The sequence below is a fragment of the Arvicola amphibius genome, chromosome 1 (genome assembly GCF_903992535.2).
Source record: "Arvicola amphibius chromosome 1, mArvAmp1.2, whole genome shotgun sequence".
NCBI lineage: Eukaryota > Metazoa > Chordata > Mammalia > Rodentia > Cricetidae > Arvicola > Arvicola amphibius.
The window spans coordinates 187,684,420-187,709,362 of record NC_052047.1 but is presented as its reverse complement, the minus strand read 5'-3'; the positions used below and the strand labels follow the sequence as shown (position 1 = coordinate 187,709,362).

General features: G+C 44.4%; 1 protein-coding gene across 1 annotated transcript in view; it reads right to left on the bottom strand.

Moving 5' to 3' along the window:
* The window catches only part of Cfap58 (cilia and flagella associated protein 58), a 104,356-nt gene that overhangs the window by 67,008 nt on the left and 12,405 nt on the right, over positions 1 to 24,943 (bottom strand). The window contains exons 4-9 of the mRNA XM_042054474.1: positions 22,577 to 22,733; positions 21,666 to 21,860; positions 18,831 to 18,968; positions 16,013 to 16,172; positions 13,494 to 13,576; positions 8,408 to 8,599 (exon numbers count right to left, since the gene is read on the bottom strand). Of these exons, the coding sequence (XP_041910408.1) occupies positions 8,408 to 8,599; positions 13,494 to 13,576; positions 16,013 to 16,172; positions 18,831 to 18,968; positions 21,666 to 21,860; positions 22,577 to 22,733 (925 nt within the window). The remainder of the gene's footprint in view (positions 1 to 8,407; positions 8,600 to 13,493; positions 13,577 to 16,012; positions 16,173 to 18,830; positions 18,969 to 21,665; positions 21,861 to 22,576; positions 22,734 to 24,943) is intronic.

The following is a 24,943-nucleotide window of genomic DNA, read 5'->3' as shown; positions in this document are numbered from 1 at the left end:
TATACCAGTCCACTGCCATCTTATGAGTAAGAAATACGTGCTTATTTGTGAATGCCACTGAGATTTCCTGCTGGTACAACATGGAACATTTTTACAACAAATTTTGATGGCGATGAACGCATTAGGAAAGGGTTGGGATGCTGAGGCATCTAATTCTAGCATCATGGGGGCTCTTCTCAGTCACTGCAAATGCCAAGTTAAATTACTAAAATGAGGATTCGCCTTCTCTAAACCTGAACATTAATATTGGGTTTGCAACCCAGACAGCCCAGACAGAAGAGGAGACTGTCTGGGTGTCACTTAGAGCTGCAGGTGCTGAAGAAAATTCAGATCTGATCACCCATGAGGGTGACATATTTCACATGAATTTTTAGGCACAGTAAACTGCTAGTGTTAAATATTATAAATACATTACTGAAGAATAATGTAATCTAGACTCTTAAAAGTGAGTTTTTGATCTGCTCATATGAAAGCCCTATTGTGCTCTTCATCCATCCTTTCAGAAAGTACATGAGTACCTGTTTAGCAAACAACTCGGGAAGACCTCAAAACCGAATGATGCTTGCCCTGGAGAGCTCAGTGAGTACACTGAGGCAGACAGGACCACTGTGTAGGATAACACAGATCTCCTTAAGAACCGGAAGGGAAACTGAATCCTAAAACAGTAAAGGTCACTTCTAAAGAAGCACTTTAGTGAAAATCGTATTGGTCCTTGGGGGAAGGGAAAGACGTTTTATTATTTTTATTTGCATATGTGTACATGTGTATGCAGGGATATATGCATGTACACATAGAGGAAATATGTCAGTTCTGATGTCTTCTTCAACCATTTCTCCATTCTAATTTTCTTTTTGAGCCATGGTCTCTCACTGAACCTGGAGATTACTGATTCAGCTAGACTGGGTAGCCAGAAAGTGTGCAGACATATTCTTGCCTTGGCAACCCCAGCACTATGGTAGCAGGCAAACATAATGATAGCTATATGTTGGCTTCTATCTCTGTCTTCCTCTCCTGACTTGGAGAACTATGACCCTTCATCTTTTGTTTACATTCTAGAAGCACTAGAGATTTCACCCACTTACACCGATGTGGAAGCTTCAGGCTAAGATCTGACCAAGCCATCTCCAAGACCCCACTGCTTTTGTTGCCCTTGTTGTTTGCCTGTTTGGGTTTTAAACAGGATACTAAAATAATACACACTCAGGAGACAGTTAAAATGTATTACCAACTTGACAGGATCTAGAATCACCTAGAAAATAAACCTCCAGCATTTCTGTAAGGAATTTTCCAGACTGGATTAATTAAAATAGGAAGACTCACCGTACATGTGAGTATACTTCCCTGGGCTAGGGTCCTGGATTGAATAAAAAGAAGCAAACTGAGAAGCACCATGCTTGCTTTTGTCTGCAAACGCAGTGTCAACATCCTCTCTTCGTGTCTGTTTCCATGACTTCCTCACCGTGATGGACAGCACCCTCATACTGGGAGCCTAAATGATCTCCTCTCTCATTAAGATGATTGTACCTAGTATTTCATCACAGCAGTGAGGAGAGTGGCTAATGCAAGTGTCTTAACAAGTCTTGGAAAAGATGAACAGCAGAAACTGAAAATCAATGTCTCCCCACCTACCCCGAGACGATCACTAGCGATATATTCACAGATTTTCCACTCTTGCTCCAGTTTTGAAATATGGAGAAATGTGGTTCCTGCACATTTCTTGCCTGGAATCCCAGAGTGCTTTTCTTCGTCGCTGTAGACACACCACACACTCGTAGGAGCTTTCTTCCAGAGCCTCGTTACTGCTCTTCCCTGGAGCATGGTGGGTCAGCACACACATCTCTCTAGATGAGGTTTCCCAGCACATCTTGGATTTGGGACTGACTTCCACCAACAGAGACTGACTCTCTGAAACTTTCTCCTCTCTGTCCTCTACATCTCCTGATTGGAGAATTAGGACCCTTTGTCTTTTGCTTGCATTCTAGGAAAATCAAGTTTGTGTCGATGTTGCTGAGTCCATTTCCTTTCCCAGGACTTCAGTTTTTCTATCTTCAGTGCAGATCCAAAATCTGCTATGGATTTGGATTGGTGGCTGAGCTTTCAGTTTCTATGCAGCTGTTAATTCTTGTAACCATCTCTTTGTTTTCTCCTCAAGGTGATGTTTTCTGCAATTCATACTCCAGGTGATGGTCCTATATCCTAGGGAGGTAACTCTGTCCTTAATAATACCCACAAGCCTGGTGTGATACTTTGAAAGGGAATGGTCCCCATAGGCTCTTATGTTTGAATACATAGCCCTCAGCTGGTGGAACTGTTTGGGGAGGATTAGGGGGTGTGGCCTTGTTGGTGGTAGTGTGTCACTGAGGGTAGGCTTTGATGTTTCCCTATGCCTGTGTGTGTGTGTGTGTGTGTGTGTGTGTGTGTGTGTGTGTGTGTTAAGATGGGATCTCTCACCTCTTCCTGCTGCCATGCCTTCACTTGCCATCATGTGCTCTAACCCTCTGAAAACCGCAAACCCAATCAAACACTTTCTTTATAAGATGCCTTGGCCGCTGCATTTTGTCACCATAATAGAAAAGTTACTGAGATGCCTGGACCCCCCATTCTGAGTACTAGGAAACTCCACATCCTCATTCTCCCAATATTTACTAGTAAGTTTGTGAAGGAATTAATTACATGGCTACTATGGTTTCCAAATTCCAACCCTTTGGGTAATCTCAGTTGGCATTTTGTTTTTATGCATGATGCTGCTTTTCTAGAAAAGTCTCTGCATTTCTCATAGTCCTATCTTCCCCTGCCAAGGGTCATTACAGCCACAGGGTTAACACAGTGGATGTCACTGAGGGTTTGTCCTTCAGATCTCAGGGAAGATCTTAAAACACAAACTGGCATCTCTGTTCCTAGCAACGGTCTTCCTCCCTGACAACTCCCTCCTGCTGTCTGTTCCAGAAGAACCAAGACTCTGCTTACCACTGCTGATGCCTATGCCCATCCTCCTCGCGGTCTCTCCTACCTCCTCCCATTGCTGTCTGCACCCCAAACTCCCCCCATGCCTGTCACTTTTCCTTTCGGTTTGTTATTTTGTTTTGTTCTTCAAGACAGCATTTCTCTGTGTGTAGCCCTCACAGCCCTGGAACTCACTTTGTAGGCCAGGCTGGCCTTGAACTCACAGAGATCCTTCTGCCTCTGCCTTCTGAGTGCTGGGATTAAAGGCGTGCACCCTGTAGCTTTTCTTATGTCCCTTCTTTCTGGCCAATCCAACTGTACCTTTCATACCAATGTGAACATTAGGGGCTTCACCAAACATGGACAATTTTTCCACTAGCAGAAACCAGGCACCAGATGTGCCCTGTTGTGCTCTTTGAAAGAAGTCAACTCTGGGATTTCCACCCTCATCTCCCTGGTTTTGGGCCTTCAAGTACAAACTGATGTACACCCCAGTTTTCCTGGGCCTCCAGCCTAAGATGGAAGACTGTAGGAATCCTCCGCCCCTGTAACCACATGAGACATTCCTCCCGCTCATTCTGCACCCTGACTAATGCTGGCTAATGCTCAGAGTGACGCTGATAGGTGACACCAGCCCTGGTCATGGGGGATTCGCAGGGAGAGATGCTGGGCCGTCTTTCCAGCTCCTCGTGGGTCATCTATCTGACAAGGCAAACTGAAGAACCCATGAGTGGAGGTCTAGGTCTTTTCCAATTCACCTCTGTTGGCTTTAAAATTCTTGCCTGTCTTAGTCTCCTGTCTGTACCTTGTGGGCATTTAATAGGTTGAGGATAGCACACTACTCAAGTACTACTGTGAAGACAAGCCCTGGATTATCTGTCAAACAGATGTGTTTGCTCATCTCGCCATGTGGCTGCAAGTTTCCAAACACCTTAAAAGTATGATCTCATTTAATCCTCACAACCATCCCCAAAATAAATGCCTCCAGCCCTTTTGTGTGCATAGATAAAATTGGAGTGATACCATTTGCATAATTCTGTATTATTATCACAGTCATATGATGAACATGCTTCCCATTTTTAATATTTATGCACAACTATTACAACAGCTTCTTAATATTTTATCAGATAAGCACAACACAATTTGTTTAACCTTTCAGGGTACTGCTCTCTATTCTTCATTATTCTAAATTATACCATGAGGAACATTCTTTTATAAAACTCTTTCCATTCCTTATTTCTCCTTAGATGTGGTTTGTACAACAGAAGTTCCCAAGTCAAGGTGGCAGTCTGGAGCATGTGACTCACTTTAGCAAATGGCCGTGTCCATTTCATGGCATGTTCTTAGTCTTAGTTAACCCTGGTCTTAGTTCCTAATGCCTTACAAATGGAAGGTATGGAACAGAGCTTTGCGTGCGTGGAAATAAGGGTGTGCTGTGTATCCACATATGCTGGAAGATAAATAGAGCAAGAGACAGAAATACTGCAGCTGGTAACAATATTTTAAGAACGTACACCGAAAATGCTTGGGTGAGACTGTACAACTCCATCCACTTCAAACACTAGAAACTGTGAAAAACAGCTGACGGCATATCTCCACACCAATATTCCTCCTTTTCAGGGGAGTCGAGCAAAACATAACACCTTATATAAAAACGACAGCAGCGTTTTTAAACCTCTCATCATTTACCTACTGAAAACTTGCTTAGTGCCCACTATGTACCAGGAGATTGGAAATAAAGAAATGCCACATGAGGTAAAGTCATTGCCCCCCAAGAGCTCTCTTTAAAAAGCAGACAAAACAAGTAAGTCAGCAAATAATTATACTAGAAGTTCCTAAGTACCATTCCAGAGATACCAACAAACCCAGGATGTAGGAAGTGAACCTCCCTCCCTAAGGAGGTTTGACCTGGCAGTTGAGCTAAGTCTCATGGATGAATAGGAGCTTTCCATACAGCGAAGAGACAAGATAACTTTCCAGACAGAACAAAGAACTTGGATTTCACTGCACAGGTCAGAATACCCCCGGCTGTTGTACTATGCATGAGGCTTGTGTATTGTTTTTTTTTTTCCATTCCCAGCATGGCAGCGAGAGTCCAGGGAGCAGGCATCCCTGTGTTAGTACATTCCTAATAGCCCTGATTCCTAAGAATAGAAGACCCTAAGTTTTCTTCATGGACTGTGCTGTGAACATCAGTGGGAAGCCTTATCCAGGGAGCTGGCAGGTGACAGCTGAGAAAGACAGGGAGGAGGGACATGGTTGATGTACATCTGTAATCCAATACCCTGGAAGTTGAGGCAGGAGGATCTTGAATCCAAGGCCATCCCGGGCCACAAAGTATGACCCTGTATCAAACAAACCTTAAAGTTAAATATTAACAAAAGCTACAGAGAAATTCTTAGGAGTTTAGCTCTGCTCGGGTGAGGTGATAGCAGCCTGGAGTAGAGAGAGATGGCTCTCCACACAGGGAGAAGTTCTAATCCTTGATTTATCACATTCAAGTACCTGTATGGCCTCACCCCACAGGGCTCCGAATAGGTGCATCTAGACCCGGTCCAGTATGTCAGGTGTGCGCGGTGCAGTATGAGTGGACAAGCCCCACCCCTGACCTGCCAGCTGAAGCTGGAGAGAATCCCAGGGGTCACTGGGTCAAAACACCAGAGAATCCCTCCCTCCAGGATCCTCCTGCTATGCCGGTCTGAGGTTGACCCTCAGAGGGTGTTCACCTAAGAAAGAACAGATCTCTGTTGCTATGGACCAGACATGCAGGGATTATTTTCTATAGGGCAGGCAGATAGAAACAAAAGCTAATATGGAGCCTAGACTGTTTATTTCAACCTCTGAAGTGGCAATGCATCCTCCCAGAGTAGGGAACCAGTCAGCCATTTGTCAGAAGTAAAATGTGCACAGCTTCCGAGGCTCGGGCTCCGGAGTGCGGGTGTCCTTTGGGGACCTGCCCGGGCTCCTCGGCCGCCTCTGTAAACCTCACTTTGTTTTCAGTGGGGAAAAGCCGATTTCCTATTTCCGGCGCTTGCTTCCCCTGTGTGTCTGCAATCCAAGTGTTGGTGACTGTCCCTTTATCATCTGAGAATTCCCTCAAGCAACAACCAGCAAACAAAGCTTAAACATTCAAGTGCGTCAGTCAGCACTCTGCAATTCACTGCGGGTTTGACTGACGTGCAGAAAAAACGGGTTCACACGGCTGTAGAAGTCAACCTTTTGTTAAAGGAGGAAAAAAAGACTGAATCTTACACCCAGTTTCTCTTAGCCTCATAGCAACTTTCTGAGCTCCCACCCCATTGCTGGGCCTCTCTACCAGACTCTCTTCCAAAAATGCGGAACAAACCCGTGGGGGATGCCAAATGTGGAAGTCGGGTGAGGGTGGGGGCGGGGCAACACGCTTAAAGGTCTCTGAAAGCACAGTAACCACCAACTAATTAGAGGGGCCTGGTGTGGTGGCTCAGGGGTTTAAAGAGTACTTGTTGCTTTAACAGAAGACCCAGGTTCGGTCGTCATGAGGCACATGGTGGCTCACAAGCATCCATAACTCCAACTCAAGTGGATCCAATGCTCTCTCTTCTGGCCTCCTCAGGCACCAGAGTTGCACATGGTACACATGCAGGCAGGCAGGCAAAACACACACGTAAAGTAAATCTTTAAAACGTAATTAGAAATCAAAGGCACCATGAACCCCTGGAGTTTCCGGTAGCGCTTGCCTGTGGCACACCTTGCAGCCTTGGTTCTGAGCATGCGCACACCCTTGGCACTGTGAACGTCACAGAACACAGCCCCAGTGAGCAATGCCTGAAACCCGTTAGCTCAGATCTGAGACTGTTGTGTGTCATGGATCACAGTGCTTTGATCATGCTCTCAAGCTTTCCTCCCCTTACAGAAATGCTTTAATTATGGACAACAAAGACTCGCTATTTTCCCGCCATCCCTCTTCAGCATGTAAGTATCCATGGATCTATGAACTGTATTGTTAGAATGTTCAGTTTCCAAAAGTTGCTGTTTGGGTTGCTGACCTGAATTTCATTAAAAACAATCATCGCACAGATTTTGGCTTAGAATTTGGAGAGAGATTACAACAATTTCTGAAATGACGGTTAAGTTGGGAGCGTCGCCCCAGTCCCTGGCATCCATCCCACCCCCCACCCCCACCCCAGGCCTGGGAGTTACATTGGCCTGGACTCCAAATCCAAGCATGACCCCGGGGGAGGGTCAAGGCCTCTCCCACAGGGTATTTAGATGGGCGCCCAGAGAAGGAACACGTGGTCCTGGCTTTTTCATGTGTTCCCCGGTTTTCTGTCTCTCCTGCCATGCTCTCAGCCACCCCAGAGTGCTGCATTTAATAAAACATGGGCATTTTAATTTGGTTTGATTTGGCCTGACTAGACTTCTTTGGGCCGGCGTGTCAGGATTTTTTTCATAACAATGACCACACACATATATCTGCCCTTCTGTATGACCTTCTTCTGTGAAGTGGCATTCCCAGCTTTAACAGTGATGAAAATCAAAGTAGCAATCAACTCCGAAAAACATTAAGGGCGCTTTATGTTGTGCGCTATTAAAAATTCAGCCAGGATTTCATTCTTTATGTTAAAAATAAGCAAGCAGAGCTACCTCATTAGCATGCAAATTGGCTTTCACCTTTAAGAAGTGATGACATTGTCTGTACACCAAAGAACTGTTTGGAAATATGCTTATGATTTATTATCGGTTTGATGTTTGATTTACACATTTATTTATATTCCTATGTATCCGGGGTTAAGGGGGAAAAAAAGTCTTGGGCAAATAAGGATCTTGAGAGCAAACAATTTAAGAATCTCTGCTTTGGGTCATTTACCAGTGAGCGCCCTGCCAACAGCCACTGTTTACCTGGCCTTATCTATGCCAGCAATGCACTAAGACAACTGGCTAAAAAGTTCAAATATCAGAAACCTGCCTGTTGTCATGCCTGTCGCCCTCGAAGCGGTTAACAAGAAGGAGAAACTCAGCTACCCAAAGTGTGGACTCTGCCCAACGGTGGAGTTCTGGGCTTACCCTCCCACTGAAATAAATATGTTCTTTAAAGGTATGACATGGGGAACGGAGGACAGGAGGGGTTCATGACCTAGCTGGAGATTGCTTAATTAGGTGTCTTTCTCCTAGCATGCTCAGCTTCTGTCTTCTGAGGTGAGGAGAGCGTCAAGAACAGATGCAGGGAGAGAACAGAGTTGAGAAAGGATGGCACCGGAAACAGGATGCGGGCCAGTAGCAGCTGCTGCTTAGCAGGGCAACAGGAAACAGAAAGATACCATCGGAAAAGGGAGAAAGGGCAGAAATGAGAGAGGGGTGAACAGAAGTTATGGTCTGATCCACAGTTTGGTCCAGGATCAGCTCTAGGGCAAGTCCTACATCTGCAGGCAAACCATAGGCAAGCATCTGAACAAATCATCCCGCCACAGTTCATGGAGGGGCCTACCTTCTGGGTGAGGTCACTGGCCTCGTTGATGTACCGATCGCGCTCCTTTTCCAGTTGAAAGATGATCTTCCTCTGCTTCTGGGCCTCGTCCTTGTAGTTCTGGATCTCCTCCTCCAGGTTCCTCTTGGCTTGCTCATGGAGCTTCACCAGGTCCACCTGCTTCTGGGTCGCACTGAGGGCCTTAAGCATATTCTGAAAAGCAAAGGCAGCAAAGCAGGTGCCTGATTCACAGTGTGCAAGAACCTGGAGTTCAGTTTACCCCAGTGCCCACATCTGAAATAATTAGATGCCTTGGGTTTGGTACAAATCAAAATGATCTTAGACTCTATAGATTATGAAGTTTGTTATACAAGTTTTGCACAAGGCACATTTAAATGCACTGACAATCTATAAGAGCCTAAATGGACTCTGCACTGTTCACTGTTTAGCAGTGGGAAACAGAGGCAGAAGGGTAAGGGTGAGTTCACACCACAGAGCAGTGGGAACTAGAGGCTGGAGGGTAAGGGTGAGATCACACCACAGGGCAGTGGGAACTAGAGGCTGGAGGGTAAGGGTGAGTTCACACCACAGAGCAGTGGGAACTAGAGGCTGGAAGGTAAGGGTGAGTTCACACCACAGAGCAGTGGGAACTAGAGGCTGGAGGGTAAGGGTGGGATCACACCACAGAGCAGTGGGAACTAGAGGTTGGAGGGTAAGGGTGGGATCACACCACAGGGCAGTGGGAACTAGAGGTTGGAGGGTAAGGGTGGGATCACACCACAGGGCAGTGGGAACTAGAGGTTGGAGGGTAAGGGTGAGATCACACCACAGGGCAGTGGGAACTAGAGGTTGGAGGGTAAGGGTGAGATCACACCACAGGGAAGTGGCAGAGCCAGGACTTCCACACCTTCATTCCAGCACTGGCTTTTATGTCCTAAAGCCTGAACAACCAGACTTAACCACCTAAAAGAGGTTTTGACTACAAGGTAGAATGCAACTACCCAGTAAGTACGCAAAGTTGAGCCCAGTATTGGGTCACAGACCTGTAATCCCAGCACTCTTGACAGGAGACAGAGGCAGGAAGATTGTGAGTTCAAGGTCAGTGAGCTCCAGGAGGTTAGCAAAGTACATAAGACCTTATCTCAAAATAAAAAGGCAAAGCAAGCTGAGCAGTGGCTCAGAGTGTTAAGCACAGAGCTTGCGAATCCCAAGGTCCGGAGTTCGAATTCCGAGTCTGATCACAGAGCAGCGTGGGCCGTCTGTCCCGAGTTCGATTCTGTCACAGAGCAGCCCGGCTGCCTGTGTCCCAAGTGTGCCTGCCATTCCACGCCCTCTCGTGGCGTGGAGAAAAAAAATAAAATAAAAAGGCAGGGACTAGGAATGCAGCTAAATAGAATGCTGGCCGGGAGGTCCCCAGAGCATGGAAAAGTTAAATCCACTTATAAAATCAAATCTAGATGATATCTAGATAGATATCTATCTAGATAATAGAAAAACTACAAATACCTATAAATAACAAATGATCAAAAAGTGACTCTTAGATCACTACTAAAAGAAACAGAAGTGCACAGAGAGTACTATGAAGTTCTTGTTACAAAAGAGATCAATGTCAACATTAAAGTGATACGTACATTGATCACCCTGATTTGATCATAAGGCAATAAAGAGATGCACAAAACATATCACAAATAAAATCTGTAGTGTTTACATGCAAGTTAATAGTAAAATAAAACTTTGTTTTTAAAAAAAGCGAAAGTTTCATAGTAGCCATATTCACGAAAGTCTAAATATGAAAACACAGCGTCCACCAAGTGATGGGCGCCAGACACATGGGAGTGGAATATTACTCAACCCTAACGGTGAATGAAGCCTGACATGTGCTGCAGTATTGGCAGAACTTGAAAGACACCCTGAATAAAGAGGCCAGATACGAAAGTCAGGTAGTATGTGTTTCCCTGTCCACAGGCGGCCAGAATCATCAAACCCAGGGACAGAAAGCACATTTCAAATCTCTAGGAGTGGGAGTGGCAGGGTAGTAATGAGTTATGACTGCAGAACAGGTGCCATTTCCAACCACGGTGAACACAGAGTGTTCTAGAATCAGCTAATGACGGTTAAGGTGGTACATTATAAGGGTATGAAATGTTCCTAGTGGTAAATTTTGTTAAGTGTATTTTACCACAACGTTTTTTTAAAAAGGTATTCTTCAATGATACAGCTCCCTGTAAAATGCCTAGGCTTCTGTAAACAACCCCTCCCTGTGGACCTGTTAGCAATCCTAATAAAACTCACTGAGTCACTGTGGTAGTCTGAAAGAAAATGCCCCCCAAAGGGAGAGGCACTTTTAAGAGATATAGCCTTGTTGGAGTGGGTATGGCCTTATTGGAGGAAGTGTGTCACTGTGGGAGTGGGCCTTGAGGTTTCTTTTTCTCAAGCTTTCCTTGGTAGGATTGTCAGTAAACTTCCTGTTGCCTGCAAGACGTAGGGCACTGGGCTATGTGCATTCTGTCATGCTCCTGAACAGAACCTCTGAACTGTAAGCAAGCCCCCTGAAGTGTTTTCTTTATAAGAGCTGCTGTGGTCATGGTGTCTCCTCATAGCAATACAAAAGACGTGACAGCAGAAGGGAAAAGAGATTACACTGGGAGTCTAACAATGGATATGATTGAAATACTTTAAAAATATACGAAAACCATTATTAAGTATCATTAATACTTGCTAACAAAAAAAAAAAAAAAACCCTAGATTTTACACTTTTTTAATGTGGATGTCCATGTCCCAGGACGAGTGCGGTGAGTCTGGGACAATTCTTTGTTTTGTGTGGCACACACGTGTGGGTCGGGGGGCGACAAGGAGTCGGTTTTTTCCTTTCGCCATGAGAGCTCCAGGGATTGAACTCAGTCCATGAGACTGGGCAGCAAACACCCTTGCCAGATGAGCCATCTCCCACGCCTACCGTTTCTAACTGCCCTAGGGCATTGGTGAGATCAGGAATACTTGGGGCTGGCTGTCCAACTTCCTCAGGAAGAAGCAGCAAACGACTCTGTACCCTGATAGTCATGCTTCCCAAGAGGACTCACCCCACCAGCCACAAAGTAATGGATCTGGTGAGCCATTGGGGGGGGGCGTAGAGAGGGCTTCATTTGTGTGCAGGCATGTGTGTGAGTTTGCATCATGGTGCTGAGAATCGACCCAGGGCCTCATGCACACCAGGCAGCCTCTTTGCTTCTAAGCTCCACTCCCTAGCAGTGAACCTTCATAATTTGGCAGCTAGGTTGACAACGTACACCTGGGAGTGCTCAGTAACAGCCACTTTCCTTCTTTGTGAACCAGAAAACAGAAGTGAATCAAAACATCAGCAAGAAAGCTTGTGATGGGAAAAGGAGGCTTCCATTCTGAGAACACCAACAAGGTTCCGAGTACTTCCTGAGGACCGGCTGGATCCAAGGCTTCCGTGGGATACTTTACAGTTTCTTCTCAAATCCCTAAGGAGCCCAAGGTACTGCTGGGTCTGAGTAGCCATTGGACTCTAAGCATGTAAAATACCTATGAAACAATAGCTGCGTGGTGACGTAGAACACACACAGGTGAGTCTGGGTTGCGGGCACCGACCGGGCTAAGCATTTATTTTCTAAATGCCGCTTCCACACACAGCTGTAAGAAACAGTAGATGCCACTCGATGCATTGTGCCGCCTGTCAAAACAATGTCACTCTTTCTTTCAATGAAAGTAGGCATTTCAAATCAGTGAGGAAATAATTTATTAATCAATAAAGTTGATTGCGTGCCTACTGAGTCTCATGCAGGCAATGGCGTGGGAAAAAAATTGAACTACATAGCCCGCCCTGAAGGACCCAATGAAGCAAACCAAACAAAAAAAATGGAAAATAACCCCTGTGCTGCATGTCCTAGTGTAGCAGAAACCTACCAGCTGTTTACAAGATGAGGGATTAAATGTTCGGATGATAAAAATAAATTTAAAATCCAGGGCTGGAGGCGTAGCTTAGTGGTGGAGCATTTGCCTGACATGTGTGAGAGCCTGAGTTCCATCCCCAGCATCACAAGAAAAGAGAGAGGTAGGTGAGTAAATCCAATAGATATTTTACTAGATGGAAGTTTTCAGAATAAAGGACAGTTTGTAGATTTATGGGGGGAGAGACTTCAATAATTTTCTTTCTTAGTGTTTTCCATAGGAATATCTAATCTGCCATTCCTGGTTATTCTCTAGCCTGCTTCAAGGAAAAATGTAGGCTGTTCCATTAAAACTTGTTCTTTTTTTCCCCCGAGAGGCATTCCTACCTCGGTGAGCTGAATCCATCCTGCTATCTGGAAGTAGCCCAGCCGCTCCATACCTTGCCTATGACTTCTCCTTTCCAGGAGGAAGTCCTTAGAGTGTGTCACAGGTGGGAACCCTCTGGAAGGAGGTAACAGAAAGAGAGAGACCTGCTTTTAAGGGGAGCAAAAGCTTCCCCAACCATCCTTCACTTTGGACCACCATGAACTCAAGAGAGCTGAAGAAACAAGAGTGAGAAACCCAAACCAAGCCCTACATGTGTGTGAGACCCTGGGCTCAGTCCCAGCATGACACGGAAAGACAGAGGGACGGAGCCCAATAGAATATCTCACTAGATGTAAACTTGGAGAATCCCGCAAAGACAGACGGAAGAAAGGCTAGACTTACATGGCCAAGCAGTCTTTCCTAGCCTAACACCTCAAAGGCATAGTTTAATTAGCACTCACACCTGTAATTTAGGGATTAGCCAGGTTGCAGATTATAGATACTAAATGAAGGAAATTTGATCAACTACTTAGAATGCCAAGTAACACACCAGCAACGAGAACAGAATTCACAAAACACCCTGAAATCCCTGCTGGCTTGTATGCTAATTCTCCGGAGTCCTTTTGTGCTCAGCGGTGATAATGTAGCTTCAATTCCAGGCCAGACAATGGTAAAATGTAAGCAGCTGTTCAGAGGGAAATTAGGCAGTGTTATTCATCCTAATCCATTCTTGTTTGCTCCAGAGCTTCCTTGCCCCACACAGCTTGTTGTGGGCAGATACTACAGGGTAGAAGAAAGGCATTTATTCACCCGCGTTGAGCTAACTCACCTTATTTAGTATGTCCCTCTCTCTCAGAAGCTCATCCATTGCCTTCTTATCCAGTTCTGCCTGCTTCTTTGAAGACTCCACCTCTAAAATGTCAGGTAGGAAAACAGCAATGAATGCAGAGTCCATCAAGGGAGGACATGAAAAGCCAAAGTGATTTTAACAAGCAACACGGTCTTATTTGTTGAGCTGTAGCTGAATTTAACAAACAACACGGTCTTATTTGTTGAGCTGTAGCTGAATTGAGTAGCTGAGCCGTAGCTCTGAGTTGAGTGACAGGTGACCTTCATTCTAGCTCAAGGCTGTGGCTCTTTCTGGTCCCACGAAAGAGATGGAAAGGGGAGCTGAAAGAGATTAAACTCTCAGCCACGGGACTAGGGTCAGCAAGGGTGAGATTAAAAGCCTGAACCTGCTGGTTGCCAAAGGCCTTTGTGCTTTTTAGATCTTTTCCGTTACATCTGTAGGTAGAAATATGATATGTAACTACCTAGAACTTGTTACATCCCTCCATTTTTCAAGTCTCCCTTTATGCCCCACAGTGGAATTCTGTAGCTTTTTATATATAGGTCTTATAGACATGGTGGTAACTTTGTTCATAGCTGTTTTATTACTTCAGCTACTACTGGGGCAGAGAATTCTGGCAAATTAGCTAGAACTCTGTACAAAATGCTACTGGTAGCTACATGTATTTTATAGTGTGCCACCTTATTGAAATCTCATATTAATTCTGGCAGATTTTCAAATAATTTCTTGGCTATTACTGTAGGAAATCCTAACCTAGAGAGGGCCCATGCTCCTAACCATTATGGCTAACACCGCTCTTTGATTAGGTACATCAAAAGAAACTGGTCCCGCTGGTCCACACATGTAACTATTTGGGAGGCTGAGAGTTGGAGAGCTGCTTCAGCTCAGAAGTTCAAGACTAGCCTGGGCAATATGACAAGATGTTATAACAAACAAGTCCCTAAGAAAAGATTTTATCAGCAGTAAATACAAAACAACCAAAGAGAGGCTAGAGGTTAAGAGCATTGTGTCTGTTCTTCCAGAGGTCCTGAGTTCAATTCCCAACAACCACCTGGCAGCTCACAACCATCTATAATGAGATCTGGTGCCCTCTTCTGATGTGCAGGTATACATGCAGACAGAATACTGGATACATAATAATAAAGATAAAATAAAAATAAATAAAGAGAAGAAATAGCCAAAGAAAAGAACGTGCTGGCTTTCATAAATGTGACTTAACAAAGGAAGAATTTGATTCAATGCTCAATGGATTAAAAATATCTGTCAAGAATTAGAGAGAAAGCTTGGTGGCTAAGAGTACTTGCTGCTCTCCCAAAGGATCTAGGTTTCAATTCCTAGTACCCACATGGAAGCTCACAACCATCTCTAACTCCAGTCCAGGGGATCCAATATTCTCTTCAGACCTTTGAGGGTACCAGGCACCCGCATGGCACACAGACATTCAAGTAAAACACCTATAAACAATAAATAACAACTGAATATATATATATACATATATAAATATATGTGTGTATGTATGTGTGTCTGTATTATAGTCAGAGAAAGAATTATCTCAAAGCTTACTTACAATTATGGCAAGCAAAATTATTGTAATTAAAACATGGAACTATTTCGGTCTCATCTGGCCAGTCACATGCTCTACCAGTTCCATTATTCTTCACCTGGGCCATGGAAGACTTGAGGTTGTAAACTTCAGCGAGTATCCTGAAGGCAAAGGCCCTCAGCATACCCAGTGTTTGCACGTGGTCCGTACCAGTTTACAGACTCCATGCATGGGGAATTTGCTGCGCCAGTCCTGCAACCACAACTCAATGAGAAATCCCCTCCCACCGTCTTAGAAGGAAAAGCAGTTGGACTTCCTAAAGGCCTACGTAACAAGGGTGTATAATCTAGAGGTCTAGATTTTGCCTAACGCGCAGAGAGGAAACGTGTGCTTTTATGCCTATCTTTCAGCAATTTATGTCACACAGCATCCTGAAAAGAAATCAAGAAAACACACATGTCCCTGTGCCACACAGTCAGAATTCATACCGGAGTCTCTTTCTCTAGGTCCAGAGCTATTTTTGCCATACCACACCAGTATCCCACATTTTTAATTATATTGTTGTTCAGAAAATAACACATGACATTTAGTAAGCTCTTACTCTGTGCTAGGTACTTCCGAAAAACAACCCGAAATCATCTTAGTCAAGGACATTCATTTCAACATATTCCTCATTGTCTGTGGGCAGATGAAGAGTTTAGATGTCATTTATTTCTATGGCAAATATTGAACACTATTTTAGGTTAGATTCACATGGTGCCAACAGAACCTATGGGAGAATTCGCTAAATAAAGGGAGTTGAAAGGATTTGAAATGGTAGCGCCTCCAGTTGGCTGTTACAGTTTGAAGGTCACTGATGTCCCTTGCATGGTTTAGTCTGATGGCACAGAGTCCTGGCTCGTGCGTTGGTATCAGTCACCAGTGAAACGCTTACAAATGTGACCCAGATGCTTACCTCTCTCGAGCCCCATGATCTGATTCTTCAGGGTTTCCTTGTGCTGTTCCACTTCTGCCTTCTGGTCTTCAATCAGGTGCAGTTTCTTATGGATCTGTTCTCTGATTTTGTTAAGCTTCCCGATGTCAAGGCGCATCTGATGGACTTCCTCCTCTTTGGCCTGTATTAGTGAGAGGGAGTTAGCCAGGATGCTGAGCAGATAAAGAGCAAGTGATGAGAGGATGGTGAACTCGGAGCCTATAAAGAGAGGATCTTTCTACATCAGTGTAGAGTCGGTCCACAGAACCAAATCAAAATACACACATTGTTCAGTTCTGAAAGAAATTGAAGGCCTCTGTTTGGAATAAAATATGTGGTGCGTAAACTAAAAATAATGAAAAGGTTGATAAAAAATCTGATGCTTTAAATTGCCACCTAATTATAAGCTCAAGTAAGAACACTGAGTTACATGCATACAAATATGTGAGCTCTGCATACAAATGCTGCGTTTGATTGGCAGTTTTCATTTACAAAGTGATCTCTCTGAGAAGCCTATGATCGCTATAAAATATTTAAACATTATTTTGGACCCACAGGGTCATAGTAGCCCAGCTACATGTCCTTTTTTTCCCTTGGAAAGCATTGCCCTTCCTAAAAATGTGTTAGTCTCTAGGTGTGCAGACAGGTGCGCAGACAGCTGTGCAGATAGGTGTGCAGACAGGTGCACAGACAGCTGTGCAGAAAGCTGTACAGACAGGTGTGCAGAAAGCTGTGTAGACAGGTGCACAGGCAGGTGTGCAGACAGCTGTGAAGATAGATGTGCAGACAGGTACACAGGCAGCTGTGGAGATAGATGTGCAGACAAGTGCACAGACAGGTTGCAGAAAGCTGTGCAGACAGGTATACAGACAGGTGTGCAGATAGGTGCACAGACAGCTAGCAGATAGGTGTGCAGACAAGTGCACAGGCAGCTGTGCAGACAGATGTGTAGACAGGTGTTCAGGGTAGCATGAGTAAGAAAATCTACACAGTGACAAGAGGTGTCAGAAAAGAATTGTAGCTAAGGAAGTCTCCAGTATTCTGAACATTTTTGTTTAAAATTAAATTTGCTTTTTAAGTAATGTTGTCATCAAGAGCTGGAGAGATGGCTCCGTGGTTAATAGCATTTGGTGTTCTTCCAAAGGACCCAGGTTTGATTCCTAGCACCTGAGTGATAACTCCAATCCCAGGGGATCTAACGCCCTCTTCTGGTCTCTGTGGGAACCAGGCGTGCGTGTGGTATGCAGACATGTATGCAGGCAAAATATAACCATTTTTAAGTTTAATTTTTTTAATTTGCCATTTTAAATAATTAGAAAAATAGCTAGAAAGACAATTCAGGGTTCTTCTGTAACCATCTTAACTCAAGAAGGGAGAGAGAGGGGCTGGAGAGATGGCTCAGAGGTTAAGAGCACTGCCCGCTCTTCCAAAGGTCCTGAGTTCAATTCCCAGCAACCACATTGTAGCTCACAACCATCTGGTGCCCTCTTCTGGCCTGCAGGCATACACACAGACAGATATTGTATACATAATAAATAAATAAATAAATATTAAAAAAGAAGGGAGAGAGAGAAAATTAGCAATGTATGTTATCTCACTGGGCTATTGCTAGAAACATAATCCCGTTAATTTAGGGATCTAGTACAATTCATCCATATTCACCGATGTCTCATTCATGTTACCAAAGGACAGAATTAGTGTAATCATATTTTATCATAATTTCACCCCAGGGGCTAATACATCACTCTGACTTAAATGGTCATCTCACATCTGTGCCAACTTGCTACATTGCCATAAAGAACAAGCTTCAAGTCAGCTCACTACAGACTCTTCTAAGTATTCTTAGCCTTAGACCCTAAAAGGTTCAGGTCGGCTGAGCAGTTGTACGGTGTCCTAATTATACAGCCATTAATCCAGATTCCATAGTTAAATCTCAGAAAAATCCTGGAAAAGTCTCCTCTTCGTCATATGCATTCAAAACAAATTCCATGGTGGAGGGGAGTTGTAAGGGCTATAGGGGGTGAGTGGGGGGTGTGAGGGAGTCAGGTGTGTGTGTGTGTGTGTGTGTGTGTGTGTGTGTGTGTGTGTCCTCTTCAGATTCTCAAAAGAAACTGTAAGACAAAAAATATTCTGGCTCTCTGTCCACATTATTCTTTGTAAACCATTTATTTTATGGCCAGTATCCAAATATAATAAAAATACGGACTATGGGTTTTCTTTTCAGAACTAAAATGAAAACACATAAAGCTCTGTCAATCATAACGGCATATGATACAGACCTTAGTGTCAAAAGAGGATCCAAAGCTCATTTGCAAGCGCTCTTTCACGAGGGAAGGGAGAACAGGAAAACCACTTGATATATGCATTGGATGGAACTAAAAAAAAAGCCGTGATTCCACCGCAGTTCTGGAATACCCAACAGAGCCGGTCTACGCCCCAGCTCTCCCTCTACCTTCTCCACACAAGCAGTGAAATCTACTATGAGGTCTCTATTGTGCCGGTAGCAAAGGATCCTAGCTCTGGGCAACTGGTTACTTGCAGGGCTAATTAGAGATAAACATCTGAGCTTGCTGGAGGAAGCATTTACATAAGCTTCTGATCAGTTTTTGTAAGTGAGAGAGGAAGTCGTCAGAGTCCCCGCTTCTGGGCCTGAAGCGATCACTGAGGGCTTGCACCTGCCTCTCTCTGTCAAGGTTAGCTAGCAGAGCTACTACAGGGGCTCCAATAGCAAAGGCAGACCCGCATTCACAGGTACTGAGGATGGAAGTGCTAAGGACCAGACGTGGCGCACGGTGTTTACTTTGAGCTCCAGGGCCTTCTGCTGGTTTTCCTGGGACAGCTGCTCGCAAGTCAAAGTGTGCTGTTCGTTCTCCTGCTGGAGTTTCGAATTCCGTATCTGAAACTGCTCCAATTCCTTCGCAGCTCTCTCATTCAGTATCTGAAAGGTGGGGAGTGCAGGGACTGGTAAACGCCTTTTAATCTGAGGACGGTGTCTGCGCATGCACACGGGAGGCCCCACAACCTCCTGGACTGTACCCACCGCGGTCCTTTCCGTCTTGCAGAAAATTGTCTTTAGCCCCAGTGAAAGCTCTAACGCACTTAAATATAATGAATGTTAAATGGCCAAGGAAACGATGCCTTCTAATGAATAACACAGTGAGCATGATTTTTTTTTCCCTGGGAGCTTTTGGGAAGTCTTGTTCACAGGTGGTGAATAAATATTTTAATGCCTGTTTGCCGTTTGGCAGGCTTTGCATAGGCAACAATGTCTATAATCATTGCAAATGAGCTAGAGATTCAAATGGGTTGTGTCAGCTCTGGGGCTCTGAAGCTGCATCTTCAGAAGCAAATTCTGCATTAACATGCCTCCAACATTCCCCCCGCCCAGCAGACCCACTTCCCCACACCTACTCAGAGACAATTCCCCTCTAATCCAACTTAAGTCGAGCCTGGGGGCCCAGCAGTGGAGTGACTATGGGCTGTTCTGTGCAGACGTGGTTTTAGAACAACAAAGGATTCTATCTGAAGAAGCTGCTTCTACTGGGGAGACACTGAAGGCGAAGGATAACAACTGAGCTAAAGGAAGAAAGGGTCAACGAGGCTCCTTCTTTAAATATAGCTTCCCTGTATGTGAAAACAAAAGCTAGAAAGAGGCATCCACTCTCTATCAATGGGGACTAAACAAAATGGAACCAGCTATGCTAAAGATGACATTTTGTCTTATATGAATCCCAGTCTATTATACAAAAACCCTTGTTTTACCACGGTTTCAAAGCCTTTTTATTTTTTTCAAGTTCGTGTTCAAAGAAGCCTCGTGATTTTTTTTCCCCTCCTGGAGACAGCACATTGTGTATTATCCATTTGAATTCTGGCTTTATATAAAATTAATAAGGCACAAATGACAAAGAAATATATTCTAATATCCACTTTTTAAGTAGAAAGTGCATGTGTCTTGGCAAGCCTTTAGAAATAAACTTCACAAGAGAAAAATAATTTTAGGAAATGACCCTTCAACGAAATGTATTGTTTCTTTAGTGAACAAGAAAAGAGGGTGGTTCGAATCTGTAATCTCGGTACTTGGAAGATTGGGTCAAAAAGGTTGTAAGTTTGAAGCCAGCCTAGCCTAAATTGGGAGGGGCGGGATGAGAAAAGACAGATTAGAACCATTAATGTCTGTATTATCTTAAATGACCACAAGAGGGGAAGCATTAGAAACATGACTATATTTGAAATGTATAAAGACAAAGAATGGCTTTTTCAACTGAAAATGAAAGCTGTCAGTCACTCTATGGCATTGAGAATGAATGGTCCATGGGCCACTGTGAAAGCTGTGCTGTCAGGGTGTCTGACTGTGCCAGTACAGTCCCTGCTAGCCACACTGAGCCCCTGAAATGGCACTAGCACAAACAGAAGTTGAATTTTACATTATTAATAAATGTAAACTCTCGTATGTTTAATAGTTTATGAACACCACAGAACCATAACTACATGGTGACTTCATAACCAACAGAATACGGCAAAGTGAGATAGAAGAAAGTACCCACTCTGTGGCTTGTTTCTCAGACGAAAGTATTACTTGCTTAGAATTTAAGAGACGGAGAAACAGCTGAGAAGAGGCCCGGGGGCTTTGGGGCATCAGTAACACACTCTGTCTTCTAAGCAGACTGCAAGTGAACAAGGCTTGATCACATGTTGGGAATACATGAATCTGCATACTTGTGACATACATGCTTGTCTATGTGCACATTATCCATCCATGAAAGGTTTAAAAGAAACTAATGTAAAGCCGGGCATGGTGATTAAAGCCTCTCATCTCCGCTACTCGGGAAACAAGGGGAGGAGGATGGCAAGCTCAAGATCAGAACGGGCAGCCTGGGGAGACCCTGTCTCAAACAAAAAAAAAAAAAAAATGAAAAGAGTTTGAAGGGTGGGAAATAGTTCAGGGGTAGAGTGCCTGCTGGGACCTGTGAAATCCTATGTTTAACCCCCAGAACTCAAAAAAGAAGAAGAAGGGAGTGGGAGACTATCTTTGAATACCTTTGAGGGTTGGGAGCAAGAAAATAGTTAATAAATATTCTGTAAGGATCACTGGGGCTGGCAAGGCCATGACTCAGGACTGAAGAGCCCTGGCTGTTCTTCCAAAGGACTCAAGCTGGATTCCTAGCACCCACACAACAGCTCACAGCTGTCGGTAACTGTACCAGGCATACATGTGGAAGGTATACAGACATACATGCAAGTAAAACACGCATGCACATAAAAAGATTTAATTTAAAAAAGAAACATTCAAAGCCCAGTTAGAGCAATAAGCAGAATGTTCCCGTCGTAGCTATTGAATTGCACCTACTTGGCAGGGAAATCACAAAAATGTGGGCATGGGCTGTAGTTCAGATGGCCGAGGATTTGCCTGGCATTCAGGAAGGTCTGAGCTCTGTCCCCAGCATCAAGCAAACCACCCATGATTGTGCCTGCCAGTAATCCTAGCTGAGAGTCAGGAGGATCAGAAGTTCAAGGTCATCCTTAGCTCACACTGAATGAGGTCAGCCTGGGCTGGAAACCACAAGGAAGAGAGAAAGAGGGAGAGGAGGGGAGGGGTGGGGCACAGAGGAAGGGGAGAGGAGAGGCAGCCGCCCACCTTCTGCTCTTTGAGCTGCTGCTCCAGCCGCTGGAGCTCCTCCTTGCTCTTCTGCATGTACTGCTGCAAGGCCTTGATCTCTGTCTGCCTGGTGTCCATGTCCGTCTGGATCTGCTTGAGCTCTTTCTCCAGCTTTTCCTTCTTCCGAGACTCCCTGGATGCTTCATTCTGACGGTGCTGAATTTCTTGTTGGAACTGTGGGAAAGGGTAGGGAAAAAGAGAGGTGAGCGCTTACAATGGCGGGTCTCCATCAGCCACGGGCTACCCTGGCAGGATCTGGGCTGTAGCATGTTTAGGCAGCACAGGTCTCTGTGGAGCACTCATGCTGGGTCCCGGGGTTCGGAGGTTTGGGAATGTTCTGTGTTGATTTTCAGTACTTTGACACCAGAAGGTCCACCCTGGCTGTACACAGCAAATTCGCAGATGGTATTATAAAAATCAACCAAATGCAGGAGCGCGGGGAGCCCTAAAGATGCTAAATATATGCATTAGCAGGGGCCTCCTACCGGAAATACAAAATTGTGTTACTTGATCCTGGGCATTGCTAAGCATGCTGGTTACAACTTGATGTTCAAAGTCTGTGAAAAGTCCTTTCCTTATCTCATGCTCAAAAATGTCACTTTCTTACAAGAGTCTACTCTTGTGATTTATCTTGGGAATTACAGAGAAGGTAGACGGATGTCTTGTTCCATGTCTGGGGCAAGGACAACTGTTTGAGCCTAAACCTTAACAGAGCCTAAGGGACTTCTCAGATAGAACCTGAACAAAAATGGGCTCAAGAAACAAAGCCAGGGAAACAAAGCAGAGCAAAGGACGCAAAGGACGCGAAGGGTCACGTGAGAGAGGAGCTAGCTGGGAAGCCAAGCAGGAAGGACAGACCGCCCTCCGGAACGCGCTCGCAGTGAGCAGACCTGGTTGATGGTCTGTTCTGCATCTTCCTTGGCGCGCTCGGTTTCCTGCTGCTGTTCAGTGGTCTGAGCTAGGTTCTCACGCAGCTTCACCACTTCTGACAGGAGCTGGTCACGCTCCTTTGTCACCTCTTCCTTGAACTTCAGTAAATCTCGGATGCTGGAAAGGGAAAACACAGGGATCTGGCTAAGTGGCCAGTTGTTCAGGGGTCCCCAAGCCTGGTCTTCCTGGGAGGCCAATGTGGCACACTGTTCTAGTGACAAGAGTGGGGGTTGATTGTGAGGTGTTTGCTGAAGTGACAAAAATAATAAATACAGCAAGATCCTTTTATGTTTTAGTAAAATATAGCGTCTATTGCTCTGTGCGTCTAGTGGGTGTGTGTGTGTGTTCATGTTCTACAGACACTTCTAGAAAGACAGATACTAATCATGTTACCAATTATCTCTGAAAATCATGATTTAGGGTGGAAAAATCGGAGGGATGGGTTCTTCTGTACCTGTGTTACTTGGATCTGTTACAGTAAGACCATATTGCTATTGTCAGCTCCTATAATAAGCGCTGAGGAGATGTCAATTTAGGAAATTATTTATCTAACCTATCCACTGGGGGGCTATGATGACAACTAAATGTCTAAAATAAAGCATAAATATAACCAAATAATATGCATCGCCAGTGTTCTTTCCATTCACCCAAAGAAATCAGCTTCTCCCAAGGGGCAGCCCCAGAACAAACTTTAAAATGAGGCATGCTGCTGGGTTCTGGAGAGCCTGCGATAATATTCATCTATTTGAATTGTAAACTAAATAGCTCCACATTACAAAATCCATTCCGTCTGACTCGCCATGACTTCCTGCAGAACTGATGCTTGCCGGGTGTGAAGCCCTGTGTCCGGTGGGACTTCTGTGGCACAGGAAACTCAGAGGGAGACGGCAGAAGCTAAGAACACACCCCGTGGAGTCCTGCAGCTGACAGTCATCAAGCATTTGTCATTTGACAGCACCCTTGATGGAACATAAATGTTTAATAAGGAACATTCCAGCCCATGCCCAACCGCATCTACAGAAATGAAACCTCAACTCGAAGGTTGATTTGAAGAGAGACCCACAACTGAGCACATTGTTGAGGCTCGAACTACAAACTGCACCTGCTCCGCCCGTGCTCCTCCTCGCCCTGCTCCGCCCATTCTCGCTCTGCTCCGCCCATTCTCTCTCTGCTCCGCCCATTCTTGCTCTGCTCGGTCCATCCTGCTCTGCCCATTCTCTTCCTTGGCCCGCCCTCTCTTCCACTTCTAGATAAAATGATTCTTGTCTGGATCAGTTCTCTCACATGGCTCGTGATTAGTTCTCCTACCACAAGTACAACATTACAGAGATCGTGTTTGGTTTTCTGATTTCCTCTCCAATGCCTCTAAATATAACATCCCTCAAAGCTGGATCAATAGAGCAAGAAAACACAAGAAACTGAAAGAGCAACATTAGGTTTGGCTAAGAGTGCCCAAGGAATTGAAGAAGACACCAGAAAATGGAAAGATCTCCAATGATCTTGGGTAGGTAGAATTAACAGAGTAAAAATGGCAATTTTCCCAAAAGCAATCTACAGATTCATTGTAATGCCGTTTAAAATTCTTTACAGACCTCGAAAGAATGGTACTCAACTTCATATGGAAAAACAAAAAACCCAGAATAGCCAAAAAAATCTATACAACAAAGGAAATTCTGGAGGCATCACAATCTCTGACTTCAAACTCTACTACAGTTACAGTAATGAAAACAATCTGGTATTGACATAAAAAAAAAAAAACCAGACAGGAGGACCAATGGAATCGAATCAAAGACCTGGATATCAATCCACATACCTGATCTTTGACAAAGAAACTAAAAATATAAGATGGGAAAAAAGCATATTCAACAAATGGTGCTGGCATAACTGAATATCAACATGTAGGAGAATGCAAATAGATCCATATCTATCACCATGCTCAAAACTCAAGTCCAAGTGGATCAAAGACTTCAACATAAAACCAACCACACTGAACCTCATAGAAGAGAAAGTAGGAAGTACAATTGAAGGCATTGGTACAGGAGATCACTTCCTAAACATAACCCCAGTAGCACAGACACGGAAAGCAACAATTAATAAATGGGACTTCCTGAAACTGAGAAGCTTTTGTAAACCAAAACACAATCGACAAGACAAAATGGTAGCCTACAGACTGGGAAAAGATCTTCACCAACTCCACATTGGACAGAGGACTGATTTCTAAAATATATAAAGAACTTAAGAAACCTGACACCAAAAGAACAAACAATCCAATAATAAAAAATGGAATACAGACCTAAACAGAGAACTCTCAGTAGACGAATCTTAAG